The sequence below is a fragment of the Alosa alosa genome, chromosome 5 (assembly GCF_017589495.1).
Source record: "Alosa alosa isolate M-15738 ecotype Scorff River chromosome 5, AALO_Geno_1.1, whole genome shotgun sequence".
Classification (NCBI taxonomy): domain Eukaryota; kingdom Metazoa; phylum Chordata; class Actinopteri; order Clupeiformes; family Clupeidae; genus Alosa; species Alosa alosa.
In genome coordinates, this window is record NC_063193.1 from 16,813,099 (window position 1) to 16,837,660 (window position 24,562).

The 24,562-nt window shown below is 43.4% G+C and overlaps 2 protein-coding genes across 3 annotated transcripts in view; one reads left to right on the top strand and one right to left on the bottom strand.

Annotated features, from left to right (window-relative positions):
* Positions 1–172: 172 nt before the first annotated feature.
* Positions 173–3,937, bottom strand: nudt18 (nudix (nucleoside diphosphate linked moiety X)-type motif 18). The gene is made up of 4 exons (XM_048243678.1): positions 3,831–3,937; positions 3,124–3,321; positions 2,423–2,636; positions 173–1,641 (listed from the first exon to the last, which is right to left on the bottom strand). The coding sequence occupies exons 2-4, from the start codon at positions 3,298–3,300 to the stop codon at positions 920–922; spliced, it is 1,113 nt and encodes a 370-aa protein (XP_048099635.1). The 5' UTR covers positions 3,301–3,321; positions 3,831–3,937; the 3' UTR covers positions 173–919.
* An 839-nt stretch (positions 3,938–4,776) lies between these two features.
* The window catches only part of LOC125294347 (disintegrin and metalloproteinase domain-containing protein 9-like), a gene marked incomplete in the record, with an annotated part of 35,148 nt that continues 15,362 nt past the window's right edge, over positions 4,777–24,562 (top strand). For both annotated transcript variants that reach the window (XM_048242945.1, XM_048242946.1), the window contains 4 exon segments: positions 4,777–5,161; positions 12,144–12,247; positions 16,329–16,387; positions 19,417–19,495. In XM_048242945.1, coding sequence (XP_048098902.1) covers positions 5,080–5,161; positions 12,144–12,247; positions 16,329–16,387; positions 19,417–19,495 — 324 coding nt within the window.

Below are 24,562 nucleotides of genomic sequence, written 5' to 3' on the forward strand. Positions count from 1 at the left end.
TTCAACATTTAATAATTTCCATTAAATTGTGATTTATTATAAATCAGTGTAGTACGATGACGTGAACCGTACCTAGATCTGTGTTAACTCAGAAATTATTAATCTGCTGCAAAAAATACTTCTTTTTAACTTCCCTTTCTATCAGAAGAGAAATAACTGGTACTCTCAGGAGTACATGTTAATACATTTTTAATTACATATGGGTCTGACATAACTGCTCATATAATTTCCTCATCTTACACAGTAAAACTTACTCTAACTCATTCTTCATATGTGATGAGTGAATACAGCACTGTACTCTGGATGGGTTCTTCAGTAATGGCTAAATATTAAATGCTAATACCATGCAATAACCTGCAACTTGCATGGTGTGTAAATATTGCTTCCCATGCACTCATCATACTTTACATTACAGATAGTCATTCTTAAAATTCAAGTATTTTAAATGCAGCCCCTCAGTCATACTTGGACTGAAGTGGATATGTGCATGTTAGTCATAATGCCCTTGCAACAATTTCAACATCTGCCATCTGTTGAAAAGTAGATAGTGGCTTGTTTTTCATTCCTAACATACATAACCTTCACAGTCTTTCCAAACACTTTTAAAATTGAAACAAGGTCTGCCCCTGCTCAGCAAGAAGGGAGACCTTGTACAACATCATGCCCTTCATACTGTCCCACAGCATCATTACATCACAGTGCATAAAGGAAGACTGTTTCTGATATGGCTTTCCTGTGAGCTCATACGTCAAGTAAACAGGCATAGCTTTTGCATAGCTTTCTGTATGTACTTCCTCCATAGACTCCTTGTGCCCTTTGTGCCCTTAAAATAAAACAGCAGCCCTCATAAGAGCAAAGGACTAGTATGTGTTTCCCAGAAGCAAGTTTTTTTCCCCCTAGTCTTCCTCCCATTTCCCTCTCAGTACAAACTCAGCACAGGCAGCGTGGAGCCCTGCCTGATCCGGCGCAGGATGTTGTCTCTCAGGACGGGGCTGTCCACTTTGTGCCAGTGGTACTGGTTTGTCTCCACAGGCGGCGGGTCGGCCGGCTTGCCCCCCAACTCCGTGGGGGGGGCCCCGCTGGCCCCGGCGCGACGCTCCAGCGTCAGCGACACCAGCGTGTTGAAGCACAGTCCGTCCGTCTTGCCCGGCACGCATCCGCCGTGCTGCACGCCCAGCAAGCCATGCGTGTTGACGTCCAGGTCGTAGTAGCAAGACGGCATGCACTCCTGCACCAGCCGGTGGGCCGCCCACGTTACCGTGTGCGTCTTGGTGGACAGCGCCACCGGGAGGTGAGCGTCCACCATGTCCATCATCTCGCTACTCCTCCTCCGCCGGCTCCTCTCCTCCTCGGTGCTGACGCTCCGGCCGCTCACGGCATTCGAGCCCTGGGGGCCTTTGCTCACCAGGAGCCACACGTAGATGCCCGCTGCGAAGGCCAGCACCAGACGCTGGCAAACCACGGGGCAGGGCAGGTCCAGGGGCAGCACGGGCGCAAACCAGGGCTTCTCCTGGTAGCGCAGCCCCGTCTCGATCAGAGACAGGATGTCCCGGCCACGCAGGGGGAGAGGGGACTTCCTGTCCCACCAGCACGCCTGCAGAGACTCAGCGTCCGCCTGGGCCTCTGTCTTCAGCGTACCTCCTGCAGGGACACAAGAGTCACCCAGTAAGAAAGGAGTGAGAGGAGAGCAGAAGAGGAAGAGATGCATTCCAAATGGATGGATGGGAGAGATCAGAGATGAGAGATAAAAAGGAAGATGGGGCAGTCAGAAGATAAATTACTGATAAAAACTGGAAATGCAAATAGGGAGATGGACAGAAATGACAGACAGAGGCAGAGGAAGTGATGAGACCAGAGGAAAGAAGACAAATAAGCCAAAGAGTGGGAGAGAAAGGGCATCCAAGGGATGCAGAAAGACAGACAGGAGAAGATATTGCTGTACCGTGTGAAGGTGATCAACAGAAAAATCCTAACGTCCACACAGCAAAAACTGTTTATCTAATAAAAATCTAACCAAGTGTTATTAATCTTATATCAAGATCAAAAAATCCAGTTGGCATTTTTTTTTTTTCAGTTTAAAGAGACTTAGTATGGTAGCACATTCTTGTAAAATCATTTGACTTAATTTAAGAAGACTTTGACTTATTTTAAGATGTCTCATCCTGAAAACAAGAAAATTTGTCTGCCAGTGTATTAAGCAAGCTGGTTCTAATAACAAGCAAATTTTGGCTGCCCGTGCGTTGAGCAAATGTGTCTTGATAAGACAAAAATATCCTTAAAATAAGACAAAGTATTATTTCGAGAGAGCACTAGGTAAGTTTCTTCATACTAAAAACAATACCAAATATATTTTTTGAACTTAATATAAGATTAAAAACTTTTGGTCAGATTTTATTTTATTTCACAAATTGCTCCCACAGACCTGTGACCTCGGCCAAAAAGGCAAAGCGGACCCACTGAGGACCTTGCTCCTGGACCTGGATGAGCGAGATTGGCTGGCACTCCAGGCCTGCCTCCTCACGCACCTCGCGCTTCATCGCCTCCTCAATACTCTCGCCCTCTTCCATACGCCCAGCTGGCAGATACCAACGGCCATAGCACTCCTGCTTAGCTTCCTGAACCATCAATACCTCCTTCTGCAACACACGCACACACAGGCAGTCAGCAGTGTCACAAGATTAAACAGAGGCTACAACAAACACACCTTACAAACTCACACCCATAATCATATATGAATACAAAAAGTCTATGTTATAATATCACTTAAAGACAATAACCATTTATTTACCAATTTCCAAGGGATATGTAGATCAGCATTAGATTGAATAGTCAAACAGGCCTAGGCCCCGGATGCAATAGCCTAACGTTACTACCGTACATCCTTACCAAAGATCCTTAATTGAACTCCGCTTCAACCCTCTCTGTACTATCCACTGGCCCCGTCACCTCGTTATGTTCTTTAAGCTTTATGTAAGCTAAGCTGTATGTAGCTCCCACGTGGCAGTATGGAAAGTTATCCAACCTCTGAGCTAATGGCATTACTGACCTCAACAACCTTGTTGAGGTTGAGGTCAAGTTAACCGACCGTGAGTAAGCATCCGTGAGTAAGAAGCGGTAACTTACCTTTGAATTGAGGATCACTGCGCTAACAATGTAGCAAACTGTTTTCCTCAAAGTCACAGGTTTTATTTGTTCGGGAGCCGAATCAATTCCCGTGACCTCCATTCCTTCGCCGTTAAGAATCTTCTCCACATTCTGTTCCAAGTTGAAATCGATGGAGCCCATATTGAGTTTGACCATTACACGGGATGCCAGTCTTCACTGCAATGCAGAGAGTACAACCGACCTTCATAGCTGAACGATGCAGCAAATTATTCATTGTAACTTTAGATACTCAGTCTTTTCTAATAATATGCATGAAATGCCGTGAGACCTCACAACCCATGTCACCTGAGGTATTACTTTTGCATTATGCAACATTTAAACAACGTTAGTTAGACAGACGGGGTTCTATATTTTTAAATAACCATAGCTCGTCAGCCTAGTTAGTTAACAGGCGATTGTTACCAAACAACAGCAAATTGACCTGAAATACCTGTAACAAGTTATGACTTAAACGTAAGCTGTAAACAAACTAACTTACTTAAGTAACGTGTTATGTGAACGTTAGCCAAGTTAGTTGTTAGTTATCCGTGAGCTAACACAGCTAACGTTAGCTTGACAGTTCAATGGACAAGAAAACGTCGAATACAGTTTTTCCCTCTGACGTTAACGCTATGACATTAACGACTTAGATATTAAAATGAATCAACCGAGGTTTGCCAACTTACCTTTTACAAAAAGGTGTTGCAGTGAGCTGATTACCTTGTTAGAAGACAGACCAGGATCTCTGGCGTTATCCAGTTTGACAACACGAAGGCATGGATATACAGTAATCGTCTCGTTCATTGGTTGATCTCGGTAAGGCACCATGTCAAAAGTTACTCCAAGAAACTAAAACGAAACGGGTTTTTGCACTTTACTTTATCCAAAGAGTAGGTTAGATTGTAAACTTAGGCTAGTTATGACACTGTAATACGCAAAGTAATTATGTGTAACATGGTGCTAATTCTTTGATGTGTATGATATGTCATGTAGGTTATTAGGCTACAAACTAGTCTTTGCAGTAGGCCTACCATGTCACTGCACCAAAATATTTAGATAGATAGATAGATAGATACTTTATTGATCCCCAGGGGAAATTCAAGGTCTCAGCAGCATACAGACAACACAAACACATTCTTTAACAGCAGAAAGAGTAATTAAAGTATATAATATAAAAACACAACTAAGCAACAAGGACAGTAGAAGATAAAGAATATGCTAAATATACTAAAATACAAATTATACTAACACTTAATCTAAATCAATTCTAAAAACAGTATCCACATAGTGGTGATTAATCAATCAGAGGCGCTTGCAATGACTGTGGCATGGATGGGGGGTATGCATATGTGCTAATGTGCTAATATAGCACACAAACAGTGAGGCAGAAATTTAAATCTTGCAAAGGGATAAATGTCTGTTTTTTCATCAAATTTTATCAAAGATCCTTGATTACTATAACTCCAACCTTCTCTGACTATTGGCTATCCTTTATTTTACTCTTGCAAATCTATCGCCGGAGAGCTACAAAGGGTTAAACCCAGACCACCATGACACACACGCGCACACACACGCACACTATAGACGCGCACACACACGTACACACACACTACTCACGCATGCTCTGTTCATTCTTCGTCGGGTTCAATGGTTATGCTGCTTTGAGTCGAACAACCGTGCGGCTGCCGAAACAGCGGACAACTACCTTTTTGTTGATAACAATCATCTTCGGACTGATACTGCTATTTTGGCAGTCGTTTTTAAACTTTCGATTTGTGAAATGTGTGAGATATGACTAGGTAACGTAACCTACAGGATTTTTGTTACAGTATGTGGAATAGGTACTTCGTCATTTCTTGGAAGGGAACGCCTGGCTAAGGTTAACGTTAAAGAACAGCTCTCAATTCCATTCGCCTTTCAGACAACTTTGCAAACATGCACAGGACATTTCCTCAGTGGTTCTTCGAGATCATCTGTGTCTTGGTGTTCCTATACGATCTTACCGATTGCAACAAAAGTAAGTTAATATTTTAACGTGACCACTGTCGTTATGCTACAATAAAGCACTTCACATTGTAGGGTGGGCTTTTAACCCACCAGTCTACAAGAGCACCATGGAAATTGATTGTAGCCTAACACACATTGAAAAGGACAATTGCTCATCTTGCATTCTGCATTGAGTGATCGATTGTCCTGTTAGTGACACGCGTCTAAAGTTAAAACCTATACTATAGCCATTTCGTTTGACACTTCAGCTGTTTTTTTCTCCTTTTCTTTGCAGTTTACTTAACACATAGCCCAGCCTTACCACAGACTAAACCTGGCGTAATGACAGACCTACCATTTCTCTATATGTTATGAGACTGTTTGATGCGGCACAGCTTGTTTGGATAAGGCATTAAGCAGCTTTATAATTCCGTAGGGCTACGTTGCTGAACCTTGCCCCGTGTCCGAGTGAGACATGTCGGTTATTGGCATGGTCCTGATGTAGCCTAGGCTCTAAGTTCTGAGGCCCAACACAGTGTAGGCTATCATATCTCAAAGCCTGCTTTCATTAGCCTACAATTGAAGTTACTGTCCCAGCATCAGTTTTCACCGAGCACTGGTAATATTTCAGGTTCACTTTTTTGTTTTTACTTATTACACACCTACTTATTATAGGTTATTACACTGCTAATTGCAGACCGGTGCAAATGCGTTTGTGCAGACTTTGGCAGACATTTTCAATAAAACGTCTCTATTAGGCCTATTACAACTGAACTGATCTAAAGGTAAATCCCAAGGTGTATAAAGCTATTTTTTACCTCTGAAAGATTATAGCCTATTCCACCATACAGGTCCAGAATGTTAGAAAGTCATAAGATAAAATAATGCTCTCAGAAATTTGGCCGGCAGACCTCTCTCTAATGGTTTTGGATTGGGACTTTTCTAATGCAAGTAGACATAGCTGTAATATAACACAATATAATATAAATAATGCAATTGGCCAATACACTAAATAAAAAATTCTATTTTTTGCTGAACCTTTAAACCTGCTCTGTGCACTGAGCCACTTTGAGCCATTTCCAACCTATTTAAAGACATATTCTTGGATGGATCAGGACATTATTTGCTTTCATAGGTAAATAAAGAAGTTAGCCATTAATAAATGCTCATTTAATGTGGTGAGACAGTTTGGCACATTCAAATCAGGCCTAATTCACATCACCATCCGGTTATGAAGCCTTGGCCTATTCGGTCCCATCTCACACACTCATACGGCGACTTGGAGGCATCTCCTCCCGAAGACACAAGCAGATGGAGAGCTTGGCTGAGGCGTTGTTGGTGATGATGAGTAAGCAGTCACCCTGCCAGGCAAACTGAGGCAAAAAGAGGAAACCGTTGTTTAAAAGTAAAGGACTACAAACATGTCAGCACCTCAAACAACTTGAGAAGCGGAGACAGATGTATTGTTGCATGGGCAGATATGAGATGGAGATAAGAACACTGCTCAGCACTCAGCTTTTTTTCTTTTAAAGTATGCAGTTGCAGTTACTTTGTTAATATTCATAGATGTCGCACTCACATGGGAGCATGTACATTTGTGAATATGTGTGTCCACAAAAAATATATCTACCCATATTTTGCTATATCTACATATTCTCTGCTACTTCAGCTTAAAATCCTTAAGCTTAAATCTCAAATCTCAAATCTGCTCTACACTTGTCAGTCTTTTCTGGTTGTTCTGGAAGATGGTGACAAATCTTGTTGGCACTCTTATTCTGTGGAAGATTTAAAAGAAAGATAAAGCAGGCAAAGGCACAATTCAATCTCACATTTGCCCCTTTACAGAACACAGCACTGCATGCCCCACATTACAGAGCACAACCCTCAGAGGGGAAAATCTGCTATTGTAGTTTGCAACCCATTCCCTTTGTTCCAAAACCATTACTACATTTAGGCCACCCTGCCTTGTAATTATGGGCATTGTGTTTGTAAGAACAGATTTTTTGAGAAGATGGTGGTCAGTTTAACATTCTCTACAGACTGAAGCTGTGGTCTACAGATTACACTGCCGCCTGCTGTGAAAGCATATCGTCACTACCACAGATCTCAGTGAAGCACAGTATCTTGTTTAACTTTATAGCTGTATTCTGCTGATTTGTATCATGTAGACTGACAGCGAATGGAGTGCTCAGCACAAACTATATCTGTGTAATAGATACATTCAGTGCAATGCTTACACAATACATATTGTATACAGAATGATACAATTTGTATGATATTTTATCCTGTAGGTAGCATATGCCCTAGCTTTATTCCCATATTGGCTGTGATGGTGATATAGATAGAGCTACTTATTGTAATACATGTAGTTGTAGAATGTCTGTGTGCATCTAGCAAAACAATATATTTTCTGTTTTTAGTTCTGTATAGCTTTGTATCTGGACCGACACAGTCAAACAGTCTGATTTTGATGTTGTATGGAAACAAACAAAAAATAAATCATTGTGCTATTGTAGATTGAGTTACCCATCTCTGCCCATGTTCATACTTGTTCAAGCTAAATAGCAAAGCTGTGATGGCCACAGCTGATGGAGGACTGTATGCCAATAACAGTGTGACCTTTGGCCTCAGGGCTCTTTCTTCAAACTCCTCATCAAGGAGTTCTGCTCTCATTCCTTAATTGCTTGTAGCCACATTGTAGACAGAGAGTTGTGTGAGTCCATTTTTGGCTTTGGCTTTGGTAATTCTGGCAGTACACAAACCTAAGTGTTCTGGACAAAGAAGTTCATTGATTTCCCAACACAAATGCTTGGTTTGTCTGATGAGACACTGTACAGACCATCTTTTCTGCTGAAGAATATTTAAGCAATTAAATTGTGCATTATGGGTTTTCCTACTTATTTGTCCTACTACTACTGTAACCTACTTATTTTGAACTTTGAAACCTTTTAATGCACTTTTTAATGTTGCTCTTGGACAAAATCCTTCATGGTGTCTTCAGAAGGCCTATATCTATTTCCCCAGATGCTCATAGAGCCTAAACTTTGGCCCTTGATGCATTTGAGAAAGTAGTACTCGAGATAATCAAACATTTAGGGCCCTATTATGACGGATGGTCACTAGTCAAAAGCTTATTCAAATTTTCTTAATCAGTCATGGGTGTGTTTGGGGCATCATTTAAACCAATGGGAATGACATCTGTCATTCCCTTTAACAGTGTAAAGCTCGTCGTCAAAGAATGCATTGGTATTTTGACAGTCAGCGGCGCATTTGAAGGAGTCTGCTTGCGAGACCGTATGGAACAGTCATTCCACTAAACCATGCTTTACTTAAACCTAGCATAGTATAGCCTTCACGCATTTGCACTGGTCTATTATTTGAACTCATTGGCAAAGTGAAACTAACTTCACTGTGGTCTCAGTCAAAGACAAAACAGCTATACACGGTAAGTTACTTTCACTATTGACTGACATTGGGTTACCATCGAAAACATAGCCTGGAAAAAGCAACACTTACCCTAATATTGTTCAAATGACAAAAAATGATAAAACAATTGATGGTAATTTTGATACCATAGATTTAATAGAGACCCAGTCAGACCAATAGTATGAAAAATCAGGAACAGAGTTTATTTACAATGATGCGCATCAAGGGAGAGACAGCATGACTTCACCCAAAGATCCATCAGCTGCTCTCACTAGACAAGGAAATAGTTCGAGTTTAAGTATCCTTCCAGGCTGACGGGAGATGGCGTTGGTCATCCCATCTCAGACTGAATCAGACCCTGATTAGTGGCAGCCTGGCAATCCGGAGCAGATAGCTACTGATGCAGCCATGCAGAACAGTGAAACACTGCAAAGTCATAATATTCCTGCTTATCTCTAAACACAGTCACACACAGATATCATACAGTCATTACATAAAATCATACTTTTAGTATCAAAGTGACCCACTAATGAGAAATCCAGAACATTAAACCACATATTGGAATATTGGACATAATGCAGAACATTAAACCATATATTGGAATATTGGACATAATGTTCTATTCCACTTTCTCACAATGTTTATCCTGCAGAGGAGTGACAGTGCGTCTTCAGCTGTGCTCCATATGTGTCTCTTGCCTCTCCCCTAATCACTTTTAACCGTCATTACCAATTTGCAAATGATGGTGAATAACTACTCATCGTAATATCTTTATTCTAATTATGTTTCCCATTCTAATCGTGCAATTTGTAATGTTTTGCATGGACGTGCGCTGGTGCCCATTCATGGATGATAGAAGGATGGTGTGTTGTGCACCCGCCAATATGACTGTTGACAATGCGCTCTTAAAATAACATATAAACAACTCGCCATAGACTTCTCACCAGGTGTCTCTTGGTCAGTGGCGTGATATGTTTTAGCTAGTGTACGATTTCTAGGCCACTCCCTAGGTTGTTAATTACCACACCCCTGGGCACATTGTTTAAAAAATAGACGTGCAAAATAAGAAAATCAAACTTTGCGCCAGGTGGAAAATGAGTTTTATGCCATGCACCAAGGTGTAAAATAGGGCCCTTAGTTTAAAACCAAGCAAGCTAGTCATAACTAAGTGAAATTGAGAGTGAGGTTTATAATTTAATGTCAGAATGACAAAATTAGGGCCACACTACTTTTTTTCGGAATCAAATTAAGTGTGGCTTATCTAGCGTAATGCCCTGTTCTCCAGAAATGTTACAACAACAATTGGCTGTCCACAGAAGCACCAACTAATCTTTTTTGTTAGTCTGCTTTTTGTTGCTTTTTGCCACCTTGAGCTACCAACAGTAAGCTCTTAGCAACACTATTTGAGATAAGCTTGGAGGATTTTAGCATGTGGGTCAGTATTGTGCAGCAGCTGAGATTTCCTCTGGTTGCTTGGCCCGATCTACACATGTGAAACCCAACACCGCCATGCCTGTTTGGTTTGTGAGGGCACCAGAGAAAAGCTAACTTGACTTTGGGCCATTCAGAGCTCCTGAGAGTGGGTCGACCTCAACTGTGGAATTAGGCAGACCAACGTTGCAAAGCTGTCCTATACGTCATCCTAGCTTGTCAGGGCTTTATCGTCTTATGATGCATCACTCCACTGACTAAGGGTCTTATGTGGAAAAATTATAAGTAGGCCAGTAATGTCATTAAACATGACTTGCAGCTATGGAACGAAAAGAAGGCTGATGAGGAGTGTTGATGATGTATTAAAAAGACTATATCAATCTGATTCAATTGATTATTTAGATAGCAGGTCATCGCTTAGCCTAATTGCAAGTTTGACACATTTCACATGCCTACAATTAAATGGCTAATATGTAGAACAAAATAATTAATGTTTTCAAATTGTTGTCACACAAAAGCCCACTTACCATCTGTCTGTAGGAAGGAAAGCTTAAGGGCATCTGGACCATTATTATAAAAACATTCTTTATTTGCATTCTCATTTTCAGACATTCTTTAGTCAGTGACTTGATGACAGGTGACGTGGAAACATTTGAATTAATGAAGATCATTTCAGGTTGCTCTTGCATTACAGGCACAGTAGAGACTGAAACTTGAAAGGCCTATTTAGCAGTATTACTGAAATTAGTCCCAAAACCTGTACATTGTTGGGCATGAGTGAGTGAGGGTAAAAGTGTCTCTGTTTTGACTGCTGGGGATGTTTGAAGGACACAGGCTGGGAGTGGTCCTAGCAATCAGCTGTGAGGGGAAGCGTTGTGTGTGTGTGTGTGTGTGTGTGTGTGTGTGTGTGTGTGTGTGTGTGTGTGTGAGAGAGAGAAAGAGAGTGTGTTTGGCCAGCAGGGAGGGAATGTCAGTGGGCAGCATCTGGCTAGCAGCCCAAAGCTGGTTTGTCAGGCTGCACAATCTGACTCATGATGTGGAGAGTGTTATGTGTGTATGTGTGTCTTTGTGTGAGTGTGTGCATATTTTATTTACCTCTGTGTATGCCTGCATCTGTTGGTGAGCGGCTTGTTTGTGAGGGCTTGCCTGGCTACCACTCTCTCTGCGCTCTCGTATCTATGCTGTGCTCTCCGCAAGAAAGCACCCCAGCACAGCCCGATTGTCTGATGACCGCAGGACAAGATGGGGGTTGAGGAGTGGGATGGATGGGAAGATTGGATGTGTGTGTGGGGGAGGAGTGGGATGGATGGGGAGAGAGGGTATGTGTGTGTGGGGGTGGGGGTGCTCCTCTATGAGTCTAGTGATATGCCAGCTCCAGCATGGCACCTTGCCCGCTCCTGTAGATCAGAGACAGCATGGCACAGTCAGCCTATAGCAGAGAGCCAGTCGATAGCACTTTATAAGATTGACTACGGTCACAAGAATGAGAGAGATGTGCAAGGTGATAAATTCAAGAGTGGAGAATAAAACAGAGATAGATGGAGGGAGTGCTACTTGATAAATGTGTAGGTGAGGAACTGCTTTTTGGTAGATGTGTGGGATGTGCAAGTTGATTAATTAGTGAAAAGTGAAAAAGGGATGGATGGAAAGATTGGTTCCTGTATGAGAGAGGAACTGTAGACGGGGGCGAGGAGTTGTGGTGTCTTCATACATAGCCTATGACATAGACATAGCCACACACACACACACACACACACACACACACACACACACACACACACACAGGAAACCTGACACATACACAATTCACCAACACACAGACTTCCTGCTCACTCTTTAAAAAAAAACTCTTTAAAAAAACATTCTTACTCTGCATTATGTTCCATAGTTTTACTGGTTCATGTGCATGCCAGATCACCAGTTTTAGCACTTGCTCAGAGTCAATGGAAAACAAAACCCATTTAGACTGTTTGTCCACCTGGCAAATACCTTTGATCCATCCATCATTATTGTCCTACGTGTTGACAAACTTGTGAATCCTCAGGGCACTCTAACTGCTGTCTATAAAAAGATTCACACACGTCCCTAATGTCACTGTATCATTGCATGTGACTGCAGTGTTTGATGATCCGCTCCCATGTCCTCTCTCTCCACAGACCCCGCCTCCCAGCAAACGTCCCGCTTCTCTGCTTATGAGGTGACCATCCCAAAACGCATAGCAAGACAGAGGAGAGACCTCGACGACCAAGCAACAGACAAGGTAAACCACAAAGCCTACGTCTCACAGAGACAAATGCTGCTTTTTTGAGGCGATGGAAAACCACTTCCGTCTGTCGCACACTCTCAACTGTTAAAGCAGTCAGAGTTTTAACAGAGCAGCAGGGTTTATCACCCCTACTGATTGACCGACAAACCGTCGCTCAGATGTTTGATTTCCCTTTTGTCTCCCAGGACACAAATGAGGGTGAGGACAGGGATGAGCTCAGTGATTCTTTCTTGTTAAAGGCGTGAGAAACAGAAAATGACCCTCTGTCCACCATGGTACCCAAGTTTTGTTTAGTTGTCTATACAGTGTTTTAACACTGATCACGTTGAGGAAGTTAGACAATCCACAGTAGATCAACCTCAAGTCAACCCTTGAGTCATGCTGACCTCAGCAGCTTTCCCCTACAGCAGCCAGGAGCCACACTCTTGCTTTGCGCCATCTCTCAATCACTACCCCCCCCCCTTCTCTCTCTCTCTCACTCTCACTCTCTTTGTCTCTGTCTCTCTCTCTCTCTCTTTGTCTCTGTCTCTCTATCTCTCTCTCTTTCTTTCTTTACATCCTCCCCTCCCTTTTCCTTGTGGCTGGTCCATGTGTTCCTGCTTCTGAAGTGTTTCCCGCGCTGTCCTCCTCTGCCCCTCCGGTCGGCGGGCACCACCGGGTGGTGCGATCCCCCTGAGGGCCCCAGATGGCAGGGCCCTGCCAGGAAACTGGCCCTGTGTTCTGTTATCTAAGCACCAGCAGCGGCGGCGGCAGCAGCATCCTCTCACATGATGAGAGTCGCCCACAGGATACAGCGAGTCTGAGCAGGCCAAAGGCTACTGGACTGTGTCAGCATTCATGAAACACTAGGATTGACCCCATCATTGTTAAAACAGACTGTGTGTGTGTGTGTGTGTGTGTGTGTGTTTTGCATTTATGAATTGGAATCTTTCCAAGGTCAATGAAATAGAAGTCCTTCCATCTAGCGCTGGAGACCAGGTTGCATTTAGCCTGTATCAGGGATCTGATGGCTGACCTGATTTGTTTTGCCAAGCGGATGCAGTGGGATGTTGGGGAAAATCAGCTGCTAGGTACACGTATGCTGAGCAACACGCTGCAACGTTCCCTTTCTCAACCTTCCCATTCACAAACTCCTAATCCTGTCATGCCACAACAGTTTGCCATTGTTTTGTTTGCGTTCCGTTGCGCCGCGTCACTTCGCGCCTGCCCCAGTTCAGCGCCGCAGGCCACGGATTGTTCCTTACGTTCTGGAATGTAGCTGATCTCTCAAACACATTCCCCCTCCTCCTCCTCCTTTTCCTCCTCCTCTTCCACCTCCTCCTTTCCCCTCCTTCCTGTTGGAGCAGCGTGCGAGTGTGGACTTGCTCAGCACAGGCGGCGGTGGCGAGAGTTGCGGTAGCAGCACAGACGGTGTCCCTCTCAGGAGAACAAAGGCACGAGGACAGTGGGCGGAATGAGAGGATGTGTACTTCAGAGGCGAGAAAAAGGACGAGCCTCTCTCTGTCTTTTGTTCTCTCTCTCTCTCTCTCTCTCTCTCTCTCTCTCTCTCTCTCTCTCTCTTTTCTCTCTCTCTCTATAGAGGCTTTCTCAGCCTGGCTCTCAGTGTAGCGTAGAAGCACAAGTAGACGATCACACTCGCACTTGATGTTTCACTGTGGGTGACTCAGAGGTCTGTTTGCCAGCGTTTGTGTGATCCCAGAAGCTCCCACGCACTGGAGTGCTGTGAGAAGTAGCCTGCTTATTACAGATCAATGTGTCTTTCTAGAAGGAATCCACAACATGTGAAGACACTATCCCTCTCCTTTGCCCTGCACATCGCTATAGGGGGCTTATTTTGGCGCACATGCACCTTAGTGATAGTGATTTGTGGGAGCTTTTTCCATATTTATCATATCCCACTCTACGCTTTATTTTTGACCACATTGCCCTGTGTCTCTTTCAAGTTTGTCTCCCTCTCCATAATTCATGCTGCTTTCCACACTCTCTCCCTCACAGACTCACAATCACCACTTCTTCTGTTTCTCTCTCTCTTTTTCTCTCTCTCTCTCTCTCTCTCTGTCTCTCTCACACACACACACACACATTCTCTCTCTCTCTCTCTCTCTCTCTCTCAGTCTCTCCATCTTTGTCGACCATGCTCTATCCAGCGGTGATCCGGAAATAAAGCCTCCAGAACCATCTGGTGGGGAGTGAGTGCCCAGCCAGTGAGTGAGTGCAGCCCTGCGCCTGGTAGGGGTCGGGCACCCCAGCAGCGTGTCAGCACCATGGCTCAAAAACAAACAAGCTGGCTCTCACCTCTGTGTCATTGGCCTGGGTAGGCTCAGGAAGGGCAGGCTGAGAGTGACGTAGGCTAAGTCATCGCTGCTGTTAGTGTGAGGACAGCCTGTGAGGTTTTTACTCGTGCAGTGTAGCTAGTAGCGTTGTCATGTGAAGGGCAAGGAACTGTGTCTGTGCATGTGTGTGTGTGTGTGTGTGTGTGTGTGTGTGTGTGTGTGTGTGTGTGAACAGGTGGATGTGAAGACTGAGGTTGACTGTCTGTATGTGTGTGTGTTTCTGTGTGTGTGTGTGCATGCTGCCTGTGTGTGTGTGTGTGTGTGTGTGTTGGGGCGTGTGTATGTGAGTGTGTGTGATGGGTATGTCGTGAGCAAGCAATAAAGACAGACAGCACGAGTCAGGGAGAACAGGTGCCACATGGCTAGGTAGGCTGCCAAGCCTGAGGTCTAACTCCAGACCCCTTCCGATGTCCTTGAGCTAACTTCTCCGTCAAGCTGTGAAGAATGCACAGACATATGCTCAAAAAGGCACACTGAAGGAGGTTATTTGGTAATGGACTATTAAATTCAACTGTTTGATGTTGCTATGTGTCAGATTTTGTGTTCATATTCAGCAAACAACCAAATTTCAGCTTTTGTTAATGCCATTGATGTTGACCCGTAAAAACAAAAAAAAACGTATATTTAGGTAAAAAAGGTAAAATCCTTCAAACATAACACCTTATTTCAAACTGTGTTGGTTTCCCCTTGGTTTGGCCCTTGTTCACTGTTCTACTGAGCGACAGGAACATTGTGAAGAGTTCAGGATAAAGCACTGTAGCCGCAGTAGGCCGCACGTGCCCCCTATGCAAACTGAGACTAATCACCTGGGCTACCTGAGACCATGACAGTCTCTCTATCATGATTAATGATCAAACAAGCCAGTTTGTTTTGTGTCTGCAGAACTGATTGTAAGTGTGTGTGTGTGTGTGTGTGTGTGTGTGTGTGTCTGTGAGAGAGAAAGAGAGAGAGAGAGAGAGTGTATGTAGCTTAAGGACTTAAGGCACTGTGTAATCAATGGAACTGGCTACACCAAACCCGACGGTGTGCAAATTAACAACAAATTAGACCAGTCTTGGCCCGGCTGTTCACTGTCTGAGTGTTGAGAGCATACAGCCTTTCAAGGCACCGTGGGTAAATTTCAAGCCCCCCTCTCTTTCCTCCTGAAAATCTGAAGCTAAATTGCAAGCCCACTATTCTGTGTTCATCTTCATCATATTCTCCAGCTGGGGAAACATAGAATCATTGTATCCATAGAAACGCATTATGGCTGTCCAGAGCCATCATGATTGTTGAGCACGGCATCCCCGCTGGGTCGCTAGGTTACAGCTTTAATGGAGCGGATGGCCACGACGGAATCATCATTACTCCATATGCTCCCCGAAAAACAAACAGCTCCATATGTGTGTGTGTGTGTGTGTGTGTGTGTGTGTGTGTGTGTGTGTGTCATACCAGAGCAACAGTGATTAGTGTAAAAATGTCTGTCTCCTACTGGAGTACTGGAGTCTTGCTTTTCAAAACTTGCTTGTCGCTTGACTATAGAGGCCTTTTGGAAAGGACTCACATCCTCACTAACTTACAACAGTTATCAGTCAAGTGTTGTGCTCTATAAATGCCTCTTAAAAGCCTTATAAATAAAAATAACATATGATCACCTTAAAAATAACACATGATTGCTTTCTTTCTCCACATATGCGGTTAGGATCTTCAATTTTTTACTGTTCTTTCTAAGCTCACTCTCTTTTTTTATTTTTTATTTAAAGGTGTCTTATGTCATCCAAGCCCAGGGAGAGGAGCACATCCTGGTTCTAGAGAAAAACGAGTGAGTAACCCCCACCCTCCCCACCCCAACCAAGCGCACACACACATATACACCCACACCACACACACACACACACATTCACCCATTTCTCCATCTCCATTCTCACATACCCACAAAACCCACCTGGTTGAAGTGTCTGTTTATGCATGAACCAGCACACATATGAAGATGCTGTTTTATTTGTGGTTTTTGCACCTGTTGTATGGAGGACCGCAGGTGTCATTGAAAAAGTAATAAAAGATTTCATTAGTTTGCCATTGTTTACAGCAATAAAAAGAAGAAATTATGAAAATAACTTGTAAATGACGTATTAATCCATCAATAAATGCTTCTAATTTAAAAAGGGATTTACAAAACCAACATAAAATAAATTCACTTTATATACTTTTTCAATAACACCTGCGGTCCTCCATAGTTGCTTAGTCAAGCTCACTTTCAAACTGATCGGAATTTCCCTTAATTGTACAGAGCACATCTCTGGGACAGTGCAGACCTTACTGGGTTTGGTGTCATCATGCAGCATGACTTGTGTCTCTTTCTCTTTGCCTGACCGTCTTCTTCTTTTATTGTACAATCACTTCTCTTTTGAAAGCAGTGATGGTCATTTTGATACCACAGAGGAATGAAGACCAAGTCAGACCAATGGTAGGAAAAATCAGGAACTATATTTACAATAATGCGCATCAAGGGAGAGACAGCACGACTTCACCTAAAGATCCATCAGCTGCTCTAGACTTTTAGTGTCAAAGTGACTTACTAGTGAGAAATGCAGAACATTAAACCACATATTGGAATATTGGACATAATGCAGAACATTAAACCATATATTGGAATATTGGACATAATGCTCTATTCCATTTTCTCTCAGCAGAGAGTAAGAAAGAGGCTGACAGACTGTAAATATCTGTGGCTGAATTAGCGCCTCCACTCTGAGCCTCAGCCTGTTTTTTCAAATCCTGTCTGCAGCCGTGCTAATCTCCAGCTCTCGGTGCTCTCTGTAAACACAATCAAGCCACACGTGCACCAGATCACAAATGTACACACACACACACACACACACACACACACACACACACACAGTGGCCCACTCATACAGCCACAGACCTGCAAGTATGCAGATTTTTAGTAATGCATATGCATACAGTGTGTTAAATGTGTGTGTTGCGTTCACTCGAAAATAGCTGTGTGATCGTTCAGTGCTGTTGACTGACATTTTGACAAATAAACAAGTAATAAATCCATGCCCCAGTTGGGAGGTTCAGGCCCCGTTGTAGCGCTATCTGGCTTGACTGTAGTTGTGATATCAGCCCCAGATATTATTACCCCGTGGGTAATAGCCCTTCTCCTCCCAGTTTTTTTATTGGTTTGTCTTCTGGGCTGTTTGTTTTTGTTGGAGAGATGACGAGGCCTTGGAAAGGCGTCTGCACATTGTCCTCATCTCCTTAAGAAGAGACTTGGCAGAGGATGAGATCCAGGCCAGGACGGCCAGACAGTGCCGCTCCGCTCCGTTCTGTTGCTGAGTCGGCCTGTGTGTGTGTGTGTGTGTGTGTGTGTGTGTGTCAGCTTCATTAGGATTCCTCTAACGCTCTGGGACTTCACCCTCCGTATTCAGGTGCATTAGACTAATGGGCTTTTTATCAGAGATATCATGATTTTATTTTACGCTGTTTTGGTGTGCTGTTGTAACAGTGCACCTTCGATTGCTACAGTACATTGCACAAAAGGCACTAAATAAATAAAGATTGACTGACAGATTGATTGATTGATGAATGGATGGATGACAGCTGACTAAAAGTGTGGGCAATAGCTAACGGATACAATGCAGTCCATCTCCAACACTGAGTATATGACGCGGTCCCTCAGAGAATCAGTCATGTTGTTGGGGATCTGGGCCTCTTCAGGGCTGGTGGGGCTGGTTGGGGTGGGGGTTTGGAGGGGTTGATTTTCTCCAGCTGTGTTCCCTGCTCTCCGACCCGCTGGGAGACGTTTCAAGGCAGCTCGGGTGTCGTCAGCCCGGCCGGAAAAGAGCCACTGGGCTCAGGCCAGAGGGGTGATCACAGAGCGCAAACAGGAGAATACTGTTGGTCAGATTCAGAGACGTCTGCAGGTGTGTGTGTGTGTGTGTGTGTGTGTGTGTGTGTGTGTGTGTGTGTGTGTGTGTGTGTGTGTGTGTGTGTGTGTGTGTGTGTTTTAGTGTGTACGTGTGTGTGTGTGCATGTGTAAAGATGCACATCCAATACATTTATCAAAAATCAGTCCCTCTTCCACCTGGTGTGAGTGTGTGTGGGTGTGTGTGTGAGAGAGATACTATTTGTATACTATATACAGTACTAAACAAAGGGGGTGTTAAATTAATTTAAATGTCAGACAAGGTATAAAGACTTATAAATTATAATCAGTTATCATGAACATGGGTTAAAGACACACCTTTTTATGGAATGAAAGATATTTGAACACATTTTAGTGACTCAGAGAAATTTCCCTGACAGCTTTCACACCTGACTGTTTGAGACAACAAGTAGAAATGGCTGAAGCCAAGAAGAGATTGCTGATCTGAGCTGAAGAGATTGTGTAAATCATAGAGTTTTGCTGAATCCAACTGCACCACTCCCATCTCAAGTCATCCTCTGGCCCACGTGCAAAACAAGATTTGATGAGAGAGAAAACAACATTTCAACATTGTCCCTTCGCAGAGCCCCCAAGCTTAACAACACACAAATGAAAGTTTGTTACTTAAGGTTACTTAAGTGCTTAAGTAACCTCTGGGCGAAACTGTGATGAAAGACGTTTTGAGTTTTATAATATGCTATAATACCATACGAGGACACCAAACAAGTATGTCTCATGTGACATCTGGGGATGATGAAGCTCTGTTTTCTGGCAGAGTGAGAGAGAGTTTGTATCTGTTTGTGGTTTATTTGTGCATAGAATAAGTGTGTGTGTGTGTGTGTGTGTGTGTGTGTGTTTGGGGGTGGGAGGCTCCTGTGTCCAGACACAGCTGACGGTATCTGGATGTGTTCTGTTTACAGGCAGCTGCTCCCAGCTGATTTTGCGGTGTTCACATACGACACAGATGGCTCTCTCATCACCCGGAGACCCAACATGCAGGTAAGACACACACACATACACACACACACACTAATGAAGTTGTTGTGCCACTTTCAATCTGCTGTGTTATTTCTTTATTTTCTCCAACATGTCATTACTTTAAGTGTGTCTGCTAACCTGATGGTCATTACTGGTTGTGTGAGCACTGCTCATTAGAATTGTGAGTGTGTGCGTGTGCGCATATGCTCTCTCTCTCTCTCTCTCTCTCTCTCTGGCTCTTCCTAGCTGTCAGTTGGCATTGCCAGTTTTATGAACTCATCCCCCAAAACAGCTGGTTTCTATAAAATGTAAAAGGGTATTTTCTGTGCAGCAACCCCCCCCCCCCCCCTCTAGTAGTACATCAGGGTCAGGTCTGGCTCCAACTACAAAACAGACCTTTTTTCTTTTGCCCTGTCCATCATCCATGACCACCGAACCAGCTTACCTGCTGCTGAAAGCTAATGCCATGCTGTCAGACTGTCCGAAGGCCTCCTCAACTGTCTAGTGCACAATACACTCTCTCTCACTTGTATCTCTCTCTCTGCTTTAAATTCAAATTACTTTGTAGTTAGTAAATGGCTCATCCATTGCCTTAAAAAAGACGTCACCCTTAAATGTGTCCTTTTAGTTGAGAAGGATGCAGCCTATGCAGGCCACAGCTGGCTCTGTTGTACCTCTTACAGAAAATTAGAGCCAGAGGCAGGAGAGGCCCTTTCCCCCCCGAACTGTAGAGTCGATGGTGGCAGATTTTCTCTGAAAGGAAGGAAATGTATGTCAAAACGTTAAGATGATAAGGCCTACTGTGAGGTCATTTCCAGATCCCCATCTTTTACTGGAAATTCTTTAGAATGTCAGCTGGCATAGTGATAGTACAAGTCAGATATGTGGCAATATTAAGCAATAACTTTTTTACAGCATACCACTTCCCTATGAAATATAAAGTTGAAGAATTCAGTGGGCGAGCCTGTGGCATATGCTGAGACAGGTGAATGAACAGATGCAGAAAATGGTTGGAACAGGGACAGCCAAACATGATGGAAAAGTCTCACTTGTCCTATAAGATAGACATACACCAATACATCAGCCATAGCTTTACTGAAGTATGAGTCTTATTTCCATCACTGCAGGTAATTTTGACTTTTAAGATGGGTGTGGAGTAAGTGTGTGTGTGGTTGTTGTTTGTATGTTCCATGAACTCATGGCTGTGACTATTTCCCTGGCCAGACAGTTGACTTCTTGTATTTTTTGTCAAATGTCTTGGCAACACAGCACTGCTCCAGGCCACAGTGTAGACCAGGCAGGGGAAATGGGCCCTCAGGGCTGCAGTTGTCTGACCCTAATAAATCACATGTCTAGTGTTAACTTCCTGTGTAAAAGCACGAAGTGTACTTCATCATCAATGTTTGTATGAAATTTGTTGTGGAGTGTTGTGGAGTGTACTTCCTGCACTCACTTTAAAAAGGAACATGCCCTCTTGATGGCTATTTCAAATATCAGTTATTCCACACAATGAGGGGCAAGTCATTAGCCTCTGCCAGGATTGTATTTGCCACTGTTAGAAGGTATTGTGTTCTTGAGGCTTTGATATTCCAACGCTCAATACCCAGATCAGTTTTCATGGGTCTCCGATGGGATCCCTATAAATTGCAGCCTATAAAAATCCAAGCCTACATGCTATTAACTGGGGTCACCCCAAGGCACACTATGTAGCCAGGGTTCTCATGGAAAGAGTTGGATACAGACAGAGGGAACTGGTCTTCTTGGGAAATATTGCAGGAAAACAAACAGTTTAGTCTCACATATCGCAATGATTGCTTCAAACCCTAAGTTGAACTCAACAACTCTAAAGCTTCAAATAATAGACTCAGCCTTTTGAATTTTTGTTGGCTTTGTGTGACATAATCAGAATCAAAGTCACAATAGTAAAAGCCTGCAAAGTCACAATAGTAAAAGCATGCTACTGGATATGATGGGCATGGTATGGCATTGTCAGTGGCACCCTGGCATATTGGTCAGTGTGGTTTTACATCAGAGAAGCATCATCAGGATGGACAGCCGACTGGATGTCCGATGAGGAATGCCACCACACACAAACGTCACTGTGCTCCATCACATTGGTTAAATGCTGATGTTAGTGCAGAACAAGTAATCTACTGACCAGCAGACTCCCATGACAAGAATCACACTTTCCAATCACACAAAATGGAAGACATGGAGAACAACAGTAGGCTGTCAAAAACAAGGTGGCAGGCAACTCTAGTGAACACAGCTGATTAATTCCAAATAGCAAGAACCATGCTTTCATCTACACTCCAATAAGCTTTCACTCACATTTCAAAAGGATTCACATGATGGGTCCTAGCTAATGTGTAGATACAATACTCTGTAAGCCCTGTTTGGTAGAGGAATCTTCAATCTGATGGCAGGCCTGATGACTTCAGCTATGGAGGAAGCAAACAAACAAATCCCACGCATCCAGATTACTGTTTATATGGACATTCATGCCAAGGAGGGTTCCCACATTACTAATGAAAACCCTCTGATTTGGAATGGAGAGAACTTCCACAGAGTCTTTGGGGAACACACTGAAAACTTACGTCTGTCATAGCTGCGCCAAAATAAATAGGAGTATTTTTGCTTATCTTTAAAAAGTTATTTGATTTTTTTTTCATTAAAGTTATTAGTGATTTCACTAAGATATGTGTAGTTTTCAACTTATTCACCCTTGTACAGGGAAAGTGAATCTCCTCCCCTTTTTAATGCCGGTTAGCTTGAAAGTTATGTGGTTTTTACCAGAAACTGCACAAACAAGTGTCCCAACATTAAAAATAATTAGCCTACTCTACTCACCACATCCACTCAGTGCCATTAAGAGTCTGTTTGCTAAAAGGACAGCTACTGAAAATGGCCACTAAAATTGGGTTTGTCCGTACGTCCTGCTCTCCCCTCTTTCTCTCTCTCTATCTCCATCTCTCCCTGTTCTCTGAGGTAATCTATGAAGTGTGCTGTAGCATACTTGCCTTTGTCAGCTGTTAGCACAGCGTCAGCACATCCCCTGCATGAGACTACAGAGGGTCTCTAGGGCTAAGCCAATGCCAGCAGAGGGTTAGGCCCTTCTCTCTCTCTCTCTCTCTCTCTCTCTCTCTCTCTCTCTCTCTCTCTCTATGTGTGTGCGTGTGTGTGTGAGTGTTGTATTGTGTGGTGTATGTGTGTGTAGACATGCCATGAAGAAGTGTTCCTGGTTGCTCCCTGTAGGAATCTCAACATTCCTCACATTCCAGACTTGAGAGTCTCATTATTTATCATGATTAAATCTGCTAACTAGGCTACAACCCTGTTCATCACATACTCACGAGAGAGTGACGGAATCATGTGAGAAACATCTGGAAGCATTCCATATATGGATATTATGCTGACACAAAAAAGCTTAATATTGTAAGGAAGCCAATGAATGGGAACTCAGAGAAGTGCTCAGTGTTATCCACACCTGGGCAAAATCTCACCTAAAATGTGTGAGACGACATGATAACCTTAGATGACCTTGAACATGGAGTAGAAGGGTGAAGGCAGAGGCAGACAACACACAACACTGCTGGGCACATTAAAGTCATGCACAGGTGCTCTCAGCAGTAAATGGTGGACCAAGCCATTAGGTGTCAATGAATAAGACAAATAGACACACACACATACAATCCGATTTTACAGTGTTTTTGCAGTGTCTCTGTAACAAAACGTTGGCTTTGGAAGTGTCCTGCATCATTTGGAACAGAACTTGAGTCCTGCCAGATTGTTTATGAACAAAATTACACTGAGGCCAAGTGATGGAATGACTTGGCGTCCGTTTCTGGCACTTGGTCCTTGTGCTGCGTTGCTGTGAGTGCACAGACAGAACAAGAGAGAGGCCCACAGTTAGCACAAAGAAATCCATGCAGTACAAGCGGGAACAGCAAGATTGCAATATGCAATACAAGAAAACCGACAGAAAATAGCAAGGATAAGAAAATAATGTGAAGCACAAAAGAAAAAGAAAAAGCATTTAAGTTTTCCATGATTGTCTATGTTGAGGAAGGATTTTTTTGTTTTTGTAGCAAGGAGCAAGGAAACATTGAGCGTGTTTATACAATATGCACATGATGTGAGGCCGAGGGAGTAAGTAAATACTGTAAATGTGAGTAAGAGACTAGGCTGAGAAACGGACAGTGTATTCCTGGAACACAGAGATGAGTCAGATGGGACAGACAAAGAGAGAAAGTGCTGGAAGGAAGACTCCATGTAGCAGGCGAACGTGTGGGAGGGATTAAGGAAGCTGCACAGGAACTGTTAGCTCCAGGGACCAGGCAGGAAGTGTGTCTGTGTGGATCTGACACTCCTCGGTCTCCTGATTGCCATCTCCCTAGAAGCCAATAAAGCTTCCTCAAAGAGTGTGTATGTGTATTTGATCTATTGGCGAGGCAGCAGGAGTCCAGAGTCCTGTTCTCCCCAGCCACGCCCGAGGTCTCTGAAGAGGAACTTTCAAGGAAGTCATTCTGCAATTTAAAGTTGAGTTGATTAGCAATAAGACTACTTGAATGGCTCTGGTTCAGTAAATCAGTATATATACCAGGGGCCACCCAAGGGTTGTGTTACTGTTGTGCTATAGTCTGCATTTCAGTTTGTCTCAAAGTTTGGGTTGGCTGGATAGTGCTATTCGGCTCATTACCAGGCTTTGACTGATCTTTTAGACACAAGCTTTTTGTCCTAATGTGAGTGGCACTTTGGCCCTCATTTAGTGACATTCTCTCTTTTTCTCTCTCTCTCTCTCTCTCTCTCTCTCTCAGTGGGTGTGTGTGTGTGTGTGCTGCTCATTAAAATGTCCACGACCTCTGTTACAGACTATACACACATGCTCTATATTATGTTTGAAATGTTATGGATAATTATGTGACCCTCAGTCCCAAGAGATGGCAGAGAAGTTGAGAGAATTTGATTAGACAAACTAAATACCACCATCAGGGAAGTTGAGTATGAATCAAAGGGGGCCTCCTTAACAAAACATGACATCATGCCATGACATCATACATTGCCTGTGAGAGGCACAGTTATGGTGAC

Bases quoted from the DNA above. Each gene is read 5' to 3' on its own strand.
- nudt18 (XM_048243678.1), bottom strand. From the start codon at position 3,300: ATGGTCAAACTCAATATGGGCTCCATCGATTTCAACTTGGAACAGAAT. The intron at 2,637-3,123 runs GTAAGTTACCGC...CGTGTGTTGCAG, and splicing joins CAGTGATCCTCAATTCAAAG to AAGGAGGTATTGATGGTTCA. The intron at 1,642-2,422 runs GTCTGTGGGAGC...GTGTCCCTGCAG, and splicing joins CTTTTTGGCCGAGGTCACAG to GAGGTACGCTGAAGACAGAG.